Genomic DNA, 20,189 nt, shown 5'->3' with positions numbered 1-20,189 from the left:
GGGGTCGGGGATTATCGACGGTGATCAGTGGTAATCGATGACGGTCAGTGGTGGTCGATTGAGGTCAGCGGTGGCTGACGACAGTCGATGACGGTCAGCGGGGTGCGGCCAGCAGAGGTTAGCGGTGATCGACGGTGATTAACGGTGGCCGGCGGTGGTTGACAAAGGTCGGCGGTGATGGTCGACGGTGATTGACAATGGCAGGGATGATTTTGGACTTGAGCTCCTTCTCAAAGCCCAAGTTCTCTCTTAAGCCTCCTCCTTTCATGTGAAGGGTGAGACTGTATTTATAATGTTTTGAGTGCAATTAATGCAGGAAATGAACTATTTTGATCGAACGGTCCGGAGAGCTTCCCTTGATCAAATGACATTTGATGGACATTTGAGTGCCTTAACGATGTTGGAATTGACCAATCTTAGTGGAATTAGATTCGTCTTGTCGAGATGCTCGATTCGATTATGTACTCGCTAGATTCGACATCCATTTGACCTTTCAAATGCCTCCGGAAATCCTTCAAGTGTGGTTTAATGATTTGATCTGGGCTTGAGACTCGGATTGGACTGACTTATATATCATTAGGCCCGTCTCATCAAGCCGATCAGTTTGACTATAAGTTTGCTGAAATCGGAGCTCTGGATGACTCTTAATTGAAATTTGAATGTTTCTTGTTTAAAAATTGCACAAAGATTCATACTGGCTGATGAAAATTTGTTGGTGACGTATCAATTATTTATATTCATTAATTTACAATAAATAATTACATTTATATCCTGCTTTTTTAAACTAATGTTTTAATGGGAAATTTAGAGGCATACCACATAATTCTTACGTATTTACGTCTATGTCATAAAGTTTTGCATAAAAAGGTATATTGTATCTTTTAAAAGGTTTTTTTTTTTTGAATTATAATTTAGCTAATTATAAAGAAATTAAAATTAAAATCAAGTACAATAAATTCAAAATCAATAGAAATTGAAATAAATAATATCAAAATTCATAAATAAATTTGGCTCACAATATATATTAAAACAAATAAATAAGCAGGATTGCTAGATCTTCGATGTACAATACCACGCTTCAGTTTTTCTTCCCCCTGATCCTCCTCCATGCTCAGTTCTTCGTCTATTTTTATGGAGGGTACGATTCTATTTATAATGAGTATGCAATATTTATTGTGTTTTACTTGATATTTCTATAAAAAAATTAAAAAAAATAAGTAATATATATTTTTTAAAAAATAAAAAAAATATTTTTAGTCAAAATCCGGCTCCCATCAATAACTATCAAATTGTTCATAATTGTCCCTATAATGTTGGAGCAAGAGACATAAATGTCGATTTCCTTGGCCTGTAAACATGTATTTGGTTTGATACATAATTTAAAGAATGTAAAATGTTTAAATCAGAATTATTTTTTTATAAAAATATAATTTTTTTCTTAGGGAAAACTAAATTAATATGTATTTATTTAAATGAGAGAATATTAATTACACATGCCATATAATTAATATGTATTTATATATTGTACATCAAAAGTATATCAGATTAAATCCTGCTGCCTGGATGACCCACAGTATCGACGACCAACCCAACTTAAATAACTAACCTAAATGAGCAACCAACCCAACTTAAATGATTGACCCATCCTGGTCGAGTGCTAACCTGTATTACAGACCCAACCAAGATAACCCATATTGGACCACCAATCTACAGGAACTACCGACCCAAAGGGAAGAATGATTCAACTTGGATGACCCAATTGTCTGAATGACCCACAGTCTGAAGGCTCTACAGCTTGGACGAGCTAATACGACCGACTGTCATAAGCCCACATATGTAAAATACTAAAAATAACATTTACAACCCTTATTAAAGCAGGGATAGAAATGTAATATCTTTATATTGTATTGCATCCCTTATAAGTAGGGGATCATTTCATGTATTCATAGAGATTCAATTATATAAAAAAAGACTACAAGAGTCCAGAAATACCCTAATTTGCCTGCAAGTCTCTATGCACTCCTCCTCCTCCTCTCTCTCTCTCTCTCCTGTCTTACGCTCTATTTATTGATCATTGTTTAGTTGTTTGTTCATACTTATAAGTTAATATAAAATAGTATTATATTTGAAATTCAAATCCTATTAATAATTTAGATTGTGACTTTCTAATATTTATCGCACTTCAATTGATATTTCTATAAATAACAAAAAAATAAGTAATATATATTTCTTAAAAAATAAAAAATTCTTCATAATTGTCCCTAAAATGCTGGAAGAATTGACAAAAATGTCGATTTCCATTGCCTGTAAATTATTGTCATTTATTTTGTTGGATACATAAGTTAAAGAATACAAAATGTTTAAATCAGAATAATTTTTTTTGTAAAAATATAAATTTTTTCTTACGTTTTATTCGCAGGAAAACCAAATATAGAAAAGAAAAGGATTTAATTAAAAGAGAGAATGATATTTACACATTCCACATAATTAATATGTATTTACTTATTATACATAAAAAATATGTAAGATTAAATCCTGCAGTCTGGACGGCTAACTCAGCCTGAAATACCGACTTAAAGGGACCACCTAACCAATATAACCCATACTGGATGACCAACCTAGAGGAACGATGGACACAAAGGGAAGATTGACCCAGCTTAGAAGATCAACTGTCTGGACAACCCGCAGCCTGGACGGTCTACAGCTTGGATGACCCAATACTCCTGACAGCCATGGGCTCACATATGTAACATATATTAATAACATGTATAACTCTCATTAAAGGAGGTATAAAAATGCAATATCTTCATATTGTACTGCATACCTTATAGGTAGGGGATCGCTTCATGTAGGGGGGACTTTTGTTCCTCTCTCTGCTCTCATGTATTTATAAATATTCAATTATATAAAAAAGGGTCACAAGAGTCCGGGAATGCCTCAATTTGCCTCAGAAAGGCAAGTCACTGTGCACTCCTCTCACTCTCTCTCCCTATTTCCCGTCTTACACTCTATTCCTTGATCGGGATTCAAAGACAATTTCATGTTCAACACACATATAAGACGATAATATTTACTCTCTCTGCCCTCATGCATAGGTATATGACAACAAAGTATTATAAATGTAACTACATAAGAATTTGTCTGGTATTTTTGTAAATTTTTCTATTTACAAATGAAAAAAAAAAAAAAAAACTAATATTACCAGGAACTAGCTGTTCTTTAAAAATATATAGAATTATTAATCAGGACAAACTCTCACTTTTAAATAAGAAATTAAAATAGAATTTCTTACATTGGCTTCAAGAATAAAGGGTAATATTTTTGGGAAGAATTACATTCATGCAACTCAATTCCTATGTATTTACATATCTATCTTCTAAATTTCAAACTTTCTATATATATCATCTTGCCTATGCATTAAAAGATGTCACATCTAGACTATATTTTTAATAAAATAAGTGGCATGAAGTGTCTTAATCTTGATCCAAAATAAATGTGGTTGAGTCATGATGTGGGTCAATATATTTGTAAGAGTAGTTTCATTCATTCCTCGTATTAGATTTATGGTTTGAGTTTTATTATAAATAGGTAGTCTTGTGTTGTATTAGGAAGCTTTTGAAATTACGTAGAAAGTTGTAAAAGCTTTGATCTTATAAGTTCCTATGATGGGAATGTGTCTGTTTCTATGGTGCAGGATGGCGGCAATTGCATCCCTTTGTTGTTGGTGGTAACATTTCGGGTCTCTTGTATTTTGTGTTTTTCACTTGATTAGTGTATCTCCTTTGTATCTTATTTGCTGACTACTAAGCTGACAAGTTGCCACTCCCGTAGCAAACAAGAGCCCCCCATTCTGTGTTTGCCCGATGTATTTTACATTGGATTCAATATTTTCAAATTAAATAATAAAATTTAAACTTTTGTATTTATTTTATTAAGAATCAAATAATTTTAAAATTATTTTAAATTCAAGACTTTTTAACATTCACACCTCTTTCATTTTTCAACAAATCAAACAACCCTTAAATCTTGACTTTTAAAATTATTATTTTTTGTTCTCTCAATGTTTAAATTAAATCGTTCTAAAATTTGTTACAATACAACCCTTAAAATCATACTATTTCTTAGGGTCTGTTTGGGGCAGCTTGTGCGTTTCAGGATAAACTGCTTATCCTGAAACGCAGCCCAAGGGCCGGCCGCGGGGTCTGCGTTTAATGTAAATACTCAAATGCAGTTTCGAATAAGCTCGTGAGAGGCATTTTGAGAACGCCGCCCTCACTTATAAGCTGCCCCCAAACGTTACACCCTCTTAAGAAATATCATAGCTCAAATCTAAATGCAAAACTAACGGTTAATCCTACGTCGGATAACGTAACTAGTTAGGGCATTCCTATAACCTTTTTAAAAGTTAAAATAATTATATTTTAGATGTGATATGAAAAAAGTTTGGGTGGTTAAGTATAAAAAATAAAATTTAATTGGTTCATATGTAAATACATAATTTTTGGTAGATATGCATGTAAATGCCCCCATAGTATATTGCCTTTTCCTTCTTCCACACGCTCTATCCCTCCACTTATCTGCAAAATCCATTCGCCATGGCAGCCGCTTCGGTTCCCTTACTCAGTATCCCGCTTTCGCGAGCTCGAAGCCTCACTGGAACCCAATACGCTCGTGCCTCACCGTTTCCATTACTTGCCGGCGGGGACTTGGGGAGCCGGACAATAGTCCTCTCCGATGTGAGCCGGAATTCCTGTCGGAAGAGATGGAAACTGAGAGCAATTAGGGCAGATATTCCACCAGAGAGTATAGAACCAATTGTTCCTCCCTATAATGTGCTCATCACCGGCTCAACTAAAGGCAGGTACCTCTTGCATTTAATTTTAGGTTTTTTTTTTTTTTTAATTCATCGCTGTATACTGAATTCTTGTATGTGATGCATCGATAACCTACTAATGATTGTTGTACGAACGATTAACAAAAGGGAGGAAACGATTTTTCATGATATAAACTCCTGGAATCCAGAGAAGCTGTACTAGTTAGAGCATGCAATTAAAATAATGTACTGAGTCTAGAAATCAAACCTCATCTTTTATTTCAAAATTTTGGGATGTTATGTGATTCATAGAATGATAAACTTGAAATGGGAAGATAAAGCACGGGCAGTATTCAAACAATAGCCCGAGTTTAAAAACCCAAGAAGAGATCCATGCTAGCACTTTTCACAGGACACAAAACCAAGATTGAATTGCATCCTTTAATAATGTAAACCCTAATATCAGCATATAAACTCCTTCCAAGTTCCTCATAATCCATTCACAATCAAAACCTTCTTGGTCCAGTCTGTCACAAGTCGTATTTTTTATTTTATTTCAGAAAGTAAGTAATTTATTTGTTTTCATTCTTGTTGTATAAAGGTATTGGATATGCTTTAGCGAAAGAGTTTTTGAGAGCTGGTGACAATGTCTTGATATGTTCAAGATCAGGTATGAACTTGGCATTTCCCTCCTATGTTCATGTATGTCTAGTAAGGTTATTTTTTAGGGGCATTTACATACATACCACACAATTGTTATGTATTTACAGTCTAACACCTAAACATTCATGTCTAACACCTAAACATTCATATTTACATGTATACCACTCAAATCTTTAACATCATATCAACCAATATCATTACCTTTTTAAAAGTGAAATACACATTTTCATGCATGGTTTATGACACCAGATCGATATAAGCGTAAATATCAAACTTTAGGTGTTAGATATGTAATTACATAAGAATTGTATGGAATGTATATAAATTTTTCTATTTTTTAGCATGTAGCATAGATCATCCAGGGGAGAGTCTTCATACAGTTTCTCCATGCATCTCTTAAGAAGGGATTTAATTGTGCCCTGTCTTTTAGGTAGTTTTGATTCTGTTCTTCGTGTAAGTCTTTCTTGTAATTATGGTAAGCAGTAAAACTCTCAGTTTTCCATTTTATGTAGCCGAGCGTGTAGAGTCAGCAGTTCAGAACTTGAAAGCAGAATATGGGGAGCAGCATGTGTGGGTATCTTCTGTAAATCTATTTTTACTTAATTTATATTCTGTGTATATTGTTGAATTGCTTGGGATAGTTGTATATGTGCTAACAAATCATAGTTGTGTTATTTGATTCAGGGAACGGTTTGTGATGTTAGAGTGGGAAAAGATGTCAAAGAGCTAGTAGCCTTTGCGTGTGAAAAGATGAAATATGTTGATATATGGGTTGATAAACTGATTTTTTCCTATCTTTCCTTTTAAATATTTGGGGCATTCAAATACATAGTACACAAGCCTAATGTATTTACATATCTCACACCTAATCTTTCATATTTACACTCATAATACTTAAACCTTTAATATCATAAAAATTATGGCATTGTTACCACTTTTTAGAAGTACACCTTTCCATGCATAGGTTTAAAGCGCCAAAGTGCTATGTATGCAAATATGAAAATTTAGGTTTGAGATATGTAAATAGATAAAACTTGTGTGGCAGGTACGTAAATTTTGCTAAATATTTTTTATGTTCATGAATTTATCTATCTTATTTGAAACACTATAGATAAATAACGCTGGATCAAATGCATACAGTTATAAGCCGCTGGCTGAAACTTCTGACGAAGATCTTATGTAAGCTTACATTTTCAGAAAAATGCCATCTTTCTTTGTTGGCTGCATGATGCTGTTATTTAATGGGAGATTTACATCCATACCATTGAATTCTTAAGTACTTACATATCTAACATCCAAACTTCAATTTTTACATACATGCCACCTCACCTATGTATGAAAAGTTATATTTCACTTATTAAACGTTAAAATAGTGGTATTTTTGACGGGATATGAAAATTTTGGGTGGAATAAATATAGAAAATAAAGTTTAGGTTTTACATATCTAAATGCATAGGAATTGGGTGGTATGCTTGTAAATGCCCCTTACTTAATCTAGTGTATGCAATTTTGTCTTTTTAAGGGAAGTCGTCACGACAAACACACTTGGTTTGATGATTTGCTGTCGTGAGGTAAATGTGAAGTAATAACATCTTGAAAAGTTCAAATTTTTATCTGTAATATCTGTTATGTGCTTCTTAGCTTCCTGATTTTTCCAGGCAATAAAAATAATGCTTAGCCAGCGTCGTGGTGGTCACATATTTAACATTGATGGAGCCGGGTCGGATGGAAGACCAACCCCAAGGTATGTGTTTCTTTCATTTAGGTAGTCACAATGGTACAGATCATTAGCCTAACCTTGAGCATACGGTGTTGAGTGCCTGTGATTGGCTGCTAATGCGATCATGCGTTTGGTTGCAACTATCAGGTTACCTGATTAATAACTTATTGTACGAGCACCTGGTAAAAGTTCACCAAAGTATAAGTGCTTTTACATACATATAACACAATTCTTATATATTTACATCTATAGCACCTAGACTCTTATATTTATATATATAACACTCAAATCTTTAGCATCACATACAAAATACCAGTCTTTCTAACTTTTTGAAAGTGAACTGCACCTTTCTATGGATAGGTTTATAGCATATAAGTGTTACAAATGGCAATTTCAAACTTTAGGTGTTAGATACATAAATACATAAGAAGTGTGTGTTATGTATGTTTATACATGGATGTCAATTACACCTAAAGTGTTTTGTATTTTGAAGCAATTACAGCCATGTCACAAATGTCAATATCAAACTTTAGGTGTTAGATACATAAATACATAAGAATAGTAGATTTTCCCTTTCTTTGTGGAATGCCATTTCTGTTTATTTTCAGCTGATATTTTCCCCATTTTATTCTGATAACTTATAAGCATATCTATATTAGTTTAACCTTCTTTTTGGTATTTATTAGCATGGCTTTATGTTCCTGCAAACATTTTTCTCGCCATGCATGCTTTCTTTCGCTTCCAATCGACACACCTTCATAGAATTCTGAATTCGTCGTCGTCTTTTAATGTAATTAAATTTCTTTTGCTGACACTAAGAGGAGCGCCACAGGTTTTATTTTAGTCTGTTTCTCTTTCTTCTCTAGACACATCTTTATTCGTTATAAAATAATATTTCTTCACCGGATTTGTATTGCTCTTGTAATTTTGGTTAGGGCATTTACATACATAACACACAATTCTTATGTTTTTACGTATTTAACACTTAAATATTCATATTTACATGCCTACCACTCAAATCCTTATCATCACATAAAAATACCACCATCTCTATCTTTTTAAAAGTGAAATACATTTTTTCATACATATATTTATGACACAATGGTATTATAAGTGTAAATATCAAACTTTGGGTGTTAGATACGTAAATACATAAGAATTGTGTGGTATGGGTGTAAATTTGACTTTTGTTTAATGTCCCTTGCCAGATCTTTTGGCAATGCTTTATTGTACCGTCTCGCTTAACCATAACCTCAAGCCCTTGTATCATTGAAGACTCCTGAAGAACTATGATTAAATTTTCAACAATAACACGCACACACAAGAGAGTTATTAACCTTTTTAATTTTGATTGAATTATTTCCTTCTGCCAGGTTTGCTGCATATGGAGCAACCAAACGTAGTGTGGTGCATCTGACCAAATCCTTACAAGTAGGCACATTTTATTGCAATTCGTTTATTGGTGCTTCAGCTCATAGTGACATCGGAAAAAAATAAATACTCAAACCCAATAGAGTCCGGAGTTCAGGGATATTAATCTATGTAAAGATCACAACGAATGCCGATATACTTTCAAAAAATATGCATTGAGTTTATTTGCATGTTTGATCTGTAAAGAGTGAACTTTATATCTTAAGGGCATACTTAGCCTTCGTTTGGAACAGCTTTTTAAAGCTGTGTTTTTTTAAAAACATTATAAATTATTTTTAATTTGTTTTGCTCTAATGCTCATCTAAAAGTGTTTCTGACTAGACTTCATTTTCTTCATTTTAGACGGTTATTTCTACCTGACTTTAAAAGCTGTTTTTTCTTAATTCAAGCAAAAGCTTAGTCAAACAAAGCCTTAATTCAATCACTGGAAGCATGCCTTGTTTAATGACGAACAAACAAGGATACTTTAGTTCCGAATAAGAACTTCTTTTGGAAGACATTTACATAATCAATTTATCTCTTCACAGTGCATAAAAACATTTTAAATATCCATGATTGTAATTTTCTATAATAAATTTGTAGTTTCTTAAAATAGGGGAGGGAAGCAGGTTGAATAAATTTAAGGCTTATATGTTTGAAGATGATAATTGAATGTTTTTCTTTTTCGTTGGATATGGTGATATATTGTTATCTAAGGTTGTGAAGTTTGCTCGAAGTTCAAAGATTGCTCGTAAATTCGATTAATTTTTTACTAGGATCAAAGTCAACCAGCTGTTTAACAAACCAAGTCTAGTCCGTATTTAATTTTATTCAAGATTGTATTTGACATGGGGTGAGGAGGGGACTCCAGATTGGTTTGGTACAAATAGTGGAGGGCCGGTCGACCCTCTTTCTAGGGTTAGAGTTGACGCCCACTCCTAATAGTAGTGTGGGCTTTTTTGTCTATTTGTTTTTATTAGTCTTTTGTTGATTATAAATATGTAGTCGTTTATTTTATTAGGGTTTTGTTCGTTTGAGTTTTGTGAGGGCCTATGCTACCTTTGTGGTTCTCAAATGGTGACGAGTCTATATCCATGGAGTTGGGTGGTGAGAAATGTATCGCTCTGTTGTTGGTGGTGGCATACCAGGTCTCATTTCTTTTATTAATTCTTTGAGTGGTGATTTCTCCTTCCCGATCGGTTGTGAGAGTAGAAGATTCTTATATCCTGTATCTTTTATTTGATAAACACATCTCGTCTTTGGTTTGGTTAATTTTTTCTATTTTAGATTGTTTTATTTTTTGTTTTTGTTGAATCTTCTCCATCCCCCATTTCTCTGGTATAATTTGATATCAGAGTTAGCCTAATTCTAGTTCCATCCTAGGGTTACCAAAATCCTCCCAAACCTAAACCTACCAAAGCATAGACAAATCTTGACTTAACCCTAATTTTTCCCTGCTGATTTTCAAAATTAGTAACCTAAATAAGTTTTCTGCATACTAAATAAGTCCCATATACCCTATTTCACCCACCAAACCTAAACCCACAAAACCATAGTCAAGTCTTGACCTAACCTTAATTTCTCTTGGTTGATTTGAAAATCAGCAATTCTGAATAGATTTTCTGCACCCTAAATCAATCACATACACCCTCTTTCACCTCCCAAACATAAATCCTAGCCATGCCACCAAGGAGACAAATGCAGGAAGTTTAAGGTCCTCCAATGTCGGGAGATTAAACCATCTTCGTCACCTTCAACGTGGCCGATCTGACGCCATATCATGAGAAGTCAAAAGCTTCGACATATGAGGCCGAAGGTCCACCAACCCTGGTAGATTGATGCGGGGAAGGGAGGGAGGGGACCCTTGACCGATTCGGTCTAAGTGGGAGAGAGCCGTTCAACACACAGTTTTATTAAGTTTAGGGCCTTTGTTGGTTATAAATATGTAGTCGTTTATTAAATTAGGAGACTTTTATTCATTTGAGATTTTTGAGGGCTGTGCTCCCTTTGTGGTTTTCCGATGAGGATGAGTTTGTATTCATGGCGTTGGGTGGTGGCAATTGTATCCCTCCGCTATTGGTGGTAACATTCAGGCCTCCTTCCTTCGTCAATCCTTCAGGTGGGGATTTCTGTATCTTGATCAATTGTGAGAGTATAAAGCTCTCATATCTTGTATCTTTTATTTAACTAGTGCATCTCGTCTTTCTTCTAGTTGTTTTTTTTCCCTGTCTCTGATTGCTTTCTTGGTTGTTCTTGTTGAGTCTTCTCCCGCCCCCCTTCTCTGGTATTGTTTGTTGAATCTTCTCCATCCACCAATGCTATCTCCAAATTGAATTAAAAAATATTGTTTTATGTATGTGTATGTGCATGCATATATGTATAGCGTAATTTAAATTTATACCACATAATTCTTTTGTATTTACATATCTAACACCCAAAGTTGATATTTACACTTATAACACCTTGGTTTCATAAACCTATAGATGAAAATGTGTAGTGATGGTGGTATTTTTGATGCAATGTTAAAGATTTGAGTTGTATGCATGTAAATGTGAATGTTTAAGTGTTAGATATGTAAATACATAAGAATTTTGTGGTATGTAGGTAAATGCTCCACACGCATACACACATACACACATATGTATATGTATATGTGTGTGTGTGTGTGTATATATATATATATTTGTATGTGTTAAGTGAAAATTTTGCCTAATGAGATCGAAAATGATTGATTTTTGTCACTTTTCAAACTCATGTCAAACCAACCTATTACTAGATTTGGCTTGGTTTGAGATTTTAAATCAAATGACCGACGTGGGGTTTCCCCCCTTTCTGCTATGGTTGCAGCCGACTGAACTAGCTGACATGGGGAATCGGTCCAGGAGACCTGGTCCAAACTTCCAAAGTATCGAGCGACTTTATACGACTCGAGTGGCCTTTCCTTTTGCATCTCACGCCCTGTCATGCCTCCCGCTCGATTAAGCGGCATATTGGGAAGGGTGGCATTGCTGCCAATCCATTTCCCCTCCTTCCATTTTAGTGATTTTCTTATGAGAGCTTTCCTTTTATGTTTTTCCACTGTGAGTGTCTTTAAATTACTGTTTTCTGGATTTAATGTTTGGTTTTTTTGTTGTCTTTGCTTTCAGACATCCTGTGTGGAGTCCTTTTCCCCTTTGTGGGCTATATCCGTGGAGATGGTGGTGCTCCGGCTATATCCTACTCCGAGATGGTGATTGTATCTCTATCTTTTATCTTCTCTACTTATTCTCCTCCACTTCCTCTAGCCGCCGGCCTCTCCCAACGGCTTCCCCCTGCATTGCCGACCCCTTTTCTGCTGCAGCAAGCTGTTGTTCAACCCCTTTCAGAGCCATTCCCGACATCCCGCCGGCACCTTTACAACAGCTACCTTGCTGTGCCAGCCTTTCCCATCGCTGCCAGCTTTTTACAGCTACTGTCTCACCTTCCCAGCTTGCCACCCCACCTTTCAACCAACCTCCACCGCCCTTGAGGTACACTTTCAAAGCGTTTGATTGTGTCGTCCTGCGTTTTGGTGATGTTATTTTCAATTTATGTGTGTTGTAAACCTATTTTTCTATTAATAAAAGTTGCTTATGCAGTTTGAGTTTTCTCCTTCGGTATCATTTAGTATTCAAGCTAGCTCCACCCTAATCTTATCTTAGGGTTTCCTAGCATCCGCCTCTTCACAGGCCAACCCCACCAAAGATTTTCTTGTTTATTTCTAACCGATAGCCATGCCCATAATGAGATACATGCTCGAGCCTACCCAAGAGGAGATACAGCGAGAGATCTGTCAACTTCAGCGAAGGCTTGTGGACATTGATGATGAAGCGGGAGATCCAATACCAGTCTCTACCACTTACTATAGCCAAATGGTGCAGATCCCATCGTCAACAGTGGAGGGACCACACCATCGAGTGAAACCCCCACATCTTATAGGAATAGGTTAGCCTTCAGATCTTATTGCCAGAGTGCACTCAAAGGAATGCCCAAGTCGACCCCGTCAGAGAACAAATTGATTCAGAGTAGAGAACGGGGGAGACCAAGCCGCATCCCTAAAACTGTCACAACTATAAAGTATTGTAAGTGCCATGGATTTGGGCATGTGAAATCAGAATGCAATACCAAAGGAGAAATCTGTTTTAATAAGCAAGGTGTTGTTGAAAAATGGGGCAATGACACCGTTGATATGATAGAAGTTGAAGACTTCTCCACTTGCAGCTTGCGAGGAAGAGACACCACCAATTCCAAAGGACTCCAAGATAGAGATTCCAGCTGAGGCAACAGTAGCTGTTCTGGAAGGTAGTGACCTCGATGTAATAAGCGTTCAAGCATAGTATGAAATTCTGGGTCCTCAAAATACCGTTTCGCGGGCATTGAGAGGAGCAACAACAGGGTTGAACTCGGTGATTCAAAGAATCACGAGCTTAAGGAGCCGATATCAGATATAGGGCCACCACAAAAATAAGAGAAATACAACTTTTCAGATGAATAGACCTCTTCATGAGTTATCTTTATGGGGGAGGTCCAACAGGTCCGAAGAGAAGTCATTTTGTACCATGGCGAGGATATCACGTGGAGTTATTCAGAGGTTATTTCCTGTTTCGCATGGTACCTCTCGTCAGATATTCAGACAGCAGAGATGAACCCCAGCTTTGTAGTGGGCTCAACGAATTTGATTGGGATGAAAATTCTTCAATGGGATCCAGGTCCTATCGGTGGCTAAGAGGTCTCTCCTGATTAGGTGCTAGATAAAGGGGTGCAATATGCCACAAATTTCATCCTAGAATTGATTTCTCCTCTCATACCAATTCCTCAACTTCACGCAGCCGATTACGAGGAGTGGAAGAAGCAGGTTACCCCTGAAATGACTCGATACCCGATTTGTGAGATTACTCTTCCTCCTACAGTTCTAGTTCAGGATGTGCCAAAAGATGATGGATATCTATTCTACTAGGTTGTGTTGTGGAATGACAATGTTGACATGATCGATCTACAAAGGGACTTAACACCAAGCCACGAGGAGCCATAAGCTTCGTACGATAAAGTTGAAGCACCCCTAACCCCGGGACACCGACGCGGGCTTTCCCCCTTCCCGCTTCGGATGCGGGTGCGGAATTTTCCGCACAGAGTCGGGAAACTGGCCAGCTGACTGAACCAGCTGGCATGGAGACCGGTGCAAGCTTCCTAAGTAACGAGCAACTTCATACAACCAATGCTGCTTTTCCTTTTGCATCTCCCACCCCGTCATGCCTCCCGCTCGATTGAGCGGCATATTGGGAAGGGCGGCATTGCCGCAAATCCCTTTCCCCTCCTTCCTTTTCAGTGATGTCCTTATGGGAGATTTCCTTTTCTGTTTTTTCCTTGTGGGAGTTGTTAAATTACTGCTTTCTTGATTTAGGTTCAATTTTTATTGTGTTTGCTTTCAGACATCCTATGTTGAGTCATTTTTCTCTTGGTTTCGAGGAAGTGGTGGTGTTTTGACTATATACTACTCCGACGTGGTGATTGTATCTCCACCTTTTATCTTCTCTACTTCTTCTTCTCCACTTTCCCTAGCCGCCGGCCTCCTCAAACAGCTCCCCACTGCACTGCCAACCCTCTTTCTGCTGCAGCAAGCTGCTGTCCAGCCCCTTTAAGTCCCCTTCCTGGCAGCCCGCCGGCACCTATACAGCAGCTACCTTGCTGCCCTGACCTTTCCCATCGCTTCCAGCCCTTTCCGGTTGCTGTACCACTTTCCTAGCTTGCTTACCCACCTTTCAAGACCTGTTGGGATATACTTTCGAGGTATTTGGTTGTGTCGTCCTATGTTTTGATGATGTTATTTTCAGTTTGTGTGTGTTATAACCCTATTTTTCTATTAATATAAGTTGCTTTCGTGGTTTGAGTTTTCTCCTCCAGTATCAATGACTTCAAGTCAATTTTGTGGGGAATGGATCAACTTGAGATATGACTGTTAACAGCCCTGCAATCAAGTTTTTTTTACCATGCTAAAAAATGTTCCTGCATTTTAATAGATTCTATAATTCTTATTTTTAGAAGCTTGAGACTTGGTTTTGATTACTGCATGTCGAAGCTTCAATGCTTCCTTTATTTTATCTTGTTTATTGAATGGAAATGATAAGTTATGTGTTTAATATCTCTTAGCTTCAAGCCAAGATTATAAAATTTTAACTTCAATTTTAGGCTGAACTGCAGATGCAAGATGTAAAGAACGTCATGGTACATAACCTATCGGTATGCAGTTTTTGTTCCTTGATTTTGTTGATTTCTATACAACTGATACTCTGCTAAGAGATATTAGACCACATGAATGCGAGTTTTATTGTTCCAGCCTGGTATGGTCACAACAGATCTTCTCATGTCTGGCGCCACGACAAAGCAAGTAGAGACCCTACCCTGTAACTATTTTTCATTGGAAAATTTACATACATAACACATAATTCTTATATATTTACATATCTCACATAAGAACTGTGCACTATTTATGTAAAAGCCCTTTTTTATTTTCTTCTTATGATTCTTCGTCAGCATCCTAATCTTTTTCTCAAAGTGCAGGCCAAATTCTTTATCAATATTTTGGCCGAACCACCTGAAGTGGTAAGAATTTCATTACTGAACTACAATAGATATTCTCATTTCCATTCCCTCTGATTTTTACAACTGTGATTCTTTTCAACTTCCCCTGATAAAGTGCGAATTTTGCATCCAAGGCCAATGATATTTCAAAATTTTCCGAGATATCATGTAAGTTTGTCATTTTGGGTTCTGACATTATTAGCTTTTGCAACAAATTGATCTAAAACACTTTGAGCTCCATTTGCAAGGTAATAAAATCTTCAGCTCTATGCTGAATCAGTCCTTCTTGCTTTTATTGTAAGCCTGGTATTTGGCTATATTGGTAGCCAAATTGCCTAAATTTACTATACATGCTTTTTGCTTCACTTGATATTATAGGAAGATTCCTTAAATTGGAATAACGATACAATGAATATAACTTTACTTATTTTTTAGTATAATCTATGTTTGTAAATATCATTTACTATATCAAAGAACTTTTTATATTATACAGAATGGTGATGGATAGGCTTAGGAATGACAAAAATAAGATTGTGAAGCTAAACCATAGTCCACTGTCCAAAACTGCTTCTGACTGAACAACCTCAAAATTATGAATTATATTTCATGAATAGGCAGTATAAATTTGGTTATGGGTGAGTACTGATTATAACATTAGTTTGTTCTCTATGCACTGCTTAGGAAGATGGTGTTACTCTTTCATTTTGAAATATAAAAGAATAAGTTCAATTAATTTCATGAATTATTTGAATATAGGGTCCATGTTTTAAAATCTGGTCAACATCTGCCTCTGTGATTTGAAAAAAATAAAATAAAATAAAACTTTTGTTGTTGAACTCTTGAATCTCTTAAAAGAATTTCAGCGCGTCGACTGAAAAAAATAATTCGGTCTCGATGAAATCCAGATTGGATATGAAAATTAGCCATCCAAGCCGTTTTTCTTTCTGTTATATGCATTTGCATCCCATTTGCATTACCAGTCTGTTTATATTTCTAATTATTTTAGCTTTGAGAATTCTAGAAGAACCAGAGACATCACATTTGTTGAAATACTTAGAAGAAGTTATAAAAAATTTTTAAAAGAAAATTTGAAGCTTGTTTTTTAAATATTTGTAAATTTCAGTTTTTTTATAGATAATATGTATTGTGAGACTACAATGTTTTTTTAGTTGGCTGTTTACATTTCTTTTTTCAAGCTAAATATTTTATATAATAATTTACAATTATTTTAATAATCAATTTTGTAACTATTTATAATCAATAGTCATTATGCATATTTTCAAATAAATAATTAAATATAAAAATACTTGAATATTTAAAAATTTGGAGATATTGGATAAATATCTTAGTGCAAAATTTAATTTTTTTTCTACCAAAATTTTAGAAGAGTAAAATTGTTTCATTATAAAAATAAACTATTTACAAATTTATCATTCTTTAGAGGATTAACATAGCTTTGATAATATAAAATTTATTATAAATATTATTATCGTATACATCTAGGAGAAATGATATGTGATCCTAAAATTAACTGCGTCGGTGTATCTACCCACTGCAGGTTGCTGAATATCTTGTGCGATGTATTAGATCAGTACCCGCCAGTGGAACAAAGAAGCCAACTTACATTCGATTTCTTACTGGCCTGAAAGCCTACTCCCAAATTTTTTCAGTTAAGAAGAATCAATCTCATTCCTCTTTTTGGTCTATGCATCCGTTTGTAAGGAAGATTTACATGCATATATCACTCAGTTCTTATGTATTTAAATATCTAACACATAAACCTCAATTTTTACAAATATGCCATTTTAGCTTTGCATGAAAAAGTATGTTTCACTTTTAAAAAGTTAAAATAGTGGTATTATTTTAAGTGATATGAAATATTAGGGTGGTATAAATGTAAAAATGTCCTTTTTTTAGCATGGGATTTGGGTTTGAGTGGTACGTATGTAAATGTCCCTTTTTTAACATTATTATCCACCTTGCATTACCATATACATGATTTAGGCGTTTTTTGTTCTTTTTTGTTCCCAGAGACTTCCCTTTGGTGATAGAAGAAACAGATACATCACATTTGTTTTAAGGAAGATTTACTTCCATATTTCTCAAATCTTATTTTTTTACATATCTAACACCTAAACTTCAAATTTTACATATATGCCACCTTAGCAATGCATGAGAAGGTATATTTCACTTTTTTGAAGTTAAATTAGTGGTATTTTTATCTAATATGAAAGGTTTGTGTGGTTTCAATATATAAGCAAAATTTATGTGTCAGACTATGTAAATATATAAGAATTGGGTGATTTTTTTATGTAAACATTAGTCTTCCACCCTGAAATACCAAATACATAATTTAGGCGCTTCTCTCTCTCTTTTTTTTTATTTTTATTTTTTATTTTTATGTTGTTCCCAGAGACTTGCGTTTGGTGCTAGAAGAAATAGACATCTCATTGAAGATTGAAGAGCTAAATGGCATTGTAAGTACTCAAATGTTTATGGAACCTATTTTAAAAAGATTATGGGATTGTGTTGTTTCCAGTTTTCTTTGATATGATATTATGTTATTTTAAAATAAGAAGTGATTGATTTGCATAATATCTCTTATTGAAGTAATTTATAACATTAATAAGCAAGGCTATGATTAAATGCCAATACAACAACAACAACAACAGTCTTAATCCCACTACGTGGGGTCGGCTACATGAATCATTTTTCTCCATTGCGTCCTATTTAGTGTCATATTTTCATTTTGTTCTAACAAATTAAGATCATTTTTTAAACAACAAGCCCAAGTTTTCCTAGGTCCACCTCTGCCTTTATCAACATAAGTCGAATTTAAAACATCTACTCAACTAATCGGATCATCAGATGATCGATGTTTAATGTGACCAAACCATCTAAGACGACTCTCTAATTTTGTCCATCACTGAAGCTAAGCTACACCAAATCATAGATATATTCATTTCGCATTTTGTCGCTAAGTGTAAAGCCACTCATCCACCTAAGATTAAATGCCAATGTGATTGATTTTTTTTTCCTAACTATTATTGCATTTTTCAACTAAGATGCTATAAAGCCAAATCTATTGTCTTCCAAATTACATTGAACTAAATAGATCTCAGAAAAAAACTGACTGCATAAGAAAGTTAATTTTATGCCCATTATTTTGTATTATTTGCTTTGCTATTGTAGCCATTTTTAGATTTGATAGGTCACATCAGGATACATCCATAACAAGACTGGTAATGGTGGCATTTACATACATTCAACAATATTTCTATATATTACAAATCTACCAGCTAAACTTTGATATTTATTTATCCACATGCTTAACATCACACCCAAAGTATCACAATTTCTTGCTTTTCTAATGTGAAATGCACCTTTTTATTCACCATCTTATCCTGTGATTGTGGCACTAAAATGTTAGATGAGTAAATGCCAAAATCTAGATGTTAGATATGTAAATACAGAAAGATTTAATGATATGTATGTAAATCCCTCTTAAAACTATTAGGAGCTATTTTTGGCGAGAATATTGTGAATTTAGACCTTATTTCATATAATTTTTTGAAAATTTTTATGATTTCTTCTGTCAAGGGTAGAGGCTTAGATAAGGATAAATTTCTTTTGAGGTAAAAATGTTATTTTGAAGATATCTTGTATAGACTTATTTTATAAGTTAGGAATTAATCTAAAATTAAAGAATTTGATATTTTATTAGACTGTATACAAAATAACAAAACTTTAGTGGAGATAAAAATGAGAAATCTGACTTAGGAAGAATATCATAATCGTGTTGAGATTAAGGTTGTGAAAATCGGACTAGCTGGTTCTTTAGAAATTGAACCGGTTCTTCGGTTCAACTTTGTTTCTAACCGGTTCAATCCCATTTCTATGTGGAAATGGTCCTGAAGTTAGACATAACCGGTTGAATGACCAGTTCATGGTTGAACCGGTCGAACCGGTTTCTATGTGGAAATGGATGGCCCTGAACTTAGACATAACCGGTTGAATGACCGGTTCATGGTTGAACCGGTCGAACCGGTTCATGGGGTTGAACCGGTCGAACCGGCATGGTTGAACCGGTCGAACCGGCAGTTCAGTCCGGTTTCTAAAACCATTAGTGAGATGCTTAATCTCTAATATTTAAATTAAAGTATTCTTAAGTTTAATGTCTTCAAAATTTTTGCAATCATATTGAACTGTTATATGCATATTTGTAGATCCTTTTTATATTAAGCATGTCATATTAGTTCTAATGATCTGTATGTTATATTCTTTTCTTATATGTTTGAATTTTATATTAAAACTATGGGGCATTTACATACATACCACCCAATTCCCATGTATTTACATATCTAACACCTAAACTTCAATATTTTTATTTATAACACCAAAACTTTCAAATCACGTCAAAAGTAAAGCCATTTTAACTTGTTAAAAAATGAAATACACCTTTTCAAGAATAGATAAGGTGGTATGCATGTAAAAGTTGAAGTTGGCTGTTTGATATGTAAATACATAGGGTATGAGTGGCATGTATGTAAATCTTCCTAAATTATTTATTCCACTTAGATTCTTTAAATATTATAATTGTTGTTTCAGGAGAAGATAAGGCGCATATTGTGCTGAGTCACATGACTAAATTTTGGCATTGTGTTCTTGATGATGTTATTTATGTACATTTTTCTTGGATAGTTGCACTTTGTCTGCCTCACAATTGTCAAAATCAAATTAGATTTATGGAAGATTTACGTACAGTGGTATAGATGTAAAAAAGAAATGTTCTGTGCTTCCAGAAATGTTTGAGCGGGGAGAGACCACAGAGTACACTGATTCTGCATTTATAGTCTGCTCTCCCTCTTCTTCCTCGGCAATGTTCTCTTAATTGGTAATATTTTGTTGTTATTAAGTTATTACTATGCATGATTGAATTTCATTATAACAAACCAAATATTGCAAGAAAAAGAAATTAGAAAATTT

At 34.8% G+C, this 20,189-nt stretch overlaps 1 protein-coding gene across 4 annotated transcripts; it reads left to right on the top strand.

Moving 5' to 3' along the window:
* Nucleotides 1-4,551: 4,551 nt before the first annotated feature.
* On the top strand, nucleotides 4,552-20,189 carry LOC110030692 (chlorophyll(ide) b reductase NOL, chloroplastic). Of its 4 annotated transcripts, none has more exons than XM_020733536.1 (14): nucleotides 4,552-4,857; nucleotides 5,415-5,483; nucleotides 5,989-6,050; nucleotides 6,161-6,247; nucleotides 6,588-6,655; nucleotides 6,999-7,047; nucleotides 7,135-7,220; nucleotides 8,570-8,627; nucleotides 14,811-14,861; nucleotides 14,959-15,009; nucleotides 15,183-15,224; nucleotides 16,762-16,872; nucleotides 17,617-17,680; nucleotides 20,006-20,189. In XM_020733536.1, the coding sequence occupies exons 1-13, from the start codon at nucleotides 4,596-4,598 to the stop codon at nucleotides 17,662-17,664; spliced, it is 1,044 nt and encodes a 347-aa protein (XP_020589195.1). In that variant the 5' UTR covers nucleotides 4,552-4,595; the 3' UTR covers nucleotides 17,665-17,680; nucleotides 20,006-20,189. The 4 variants fall into 4 exon arrangements, 3 of the variants coding, with proteins under 3 accessions (XP_020589195.1, XP_020589194.1, XP_020589196.1); XM_020733535.1 differs by having other exon boundaries at nucleotides 19,812-20,189; XM_020733537.1 differs by lacking the exon at nucleotides 20,006-20,189 and having other exon boundaries at nucleotides 14,959-15,005.

This window comes from Phalaenopsis equestris, unplaced genomic scaffold, assembly GCF_001263595.1.
Source record: "Phalaenopsis equestris unplaced genomic scaffold, ASM126359v1 Scaffold000754, whole genome shotgun sequence".
Lineage (NCBI taxonomy): Eukaryota > Viridiplantae > Streptophyta > Magnoliopsida > Asparagales > Orchidaceae > Phalaenopsis > Phalaenopsis equestris.
The sequence above is the reverse complement of the archived record's forward strand: the minus strand, read 5'-3'. Positions and strand labels throughout refer to the sequence as shown.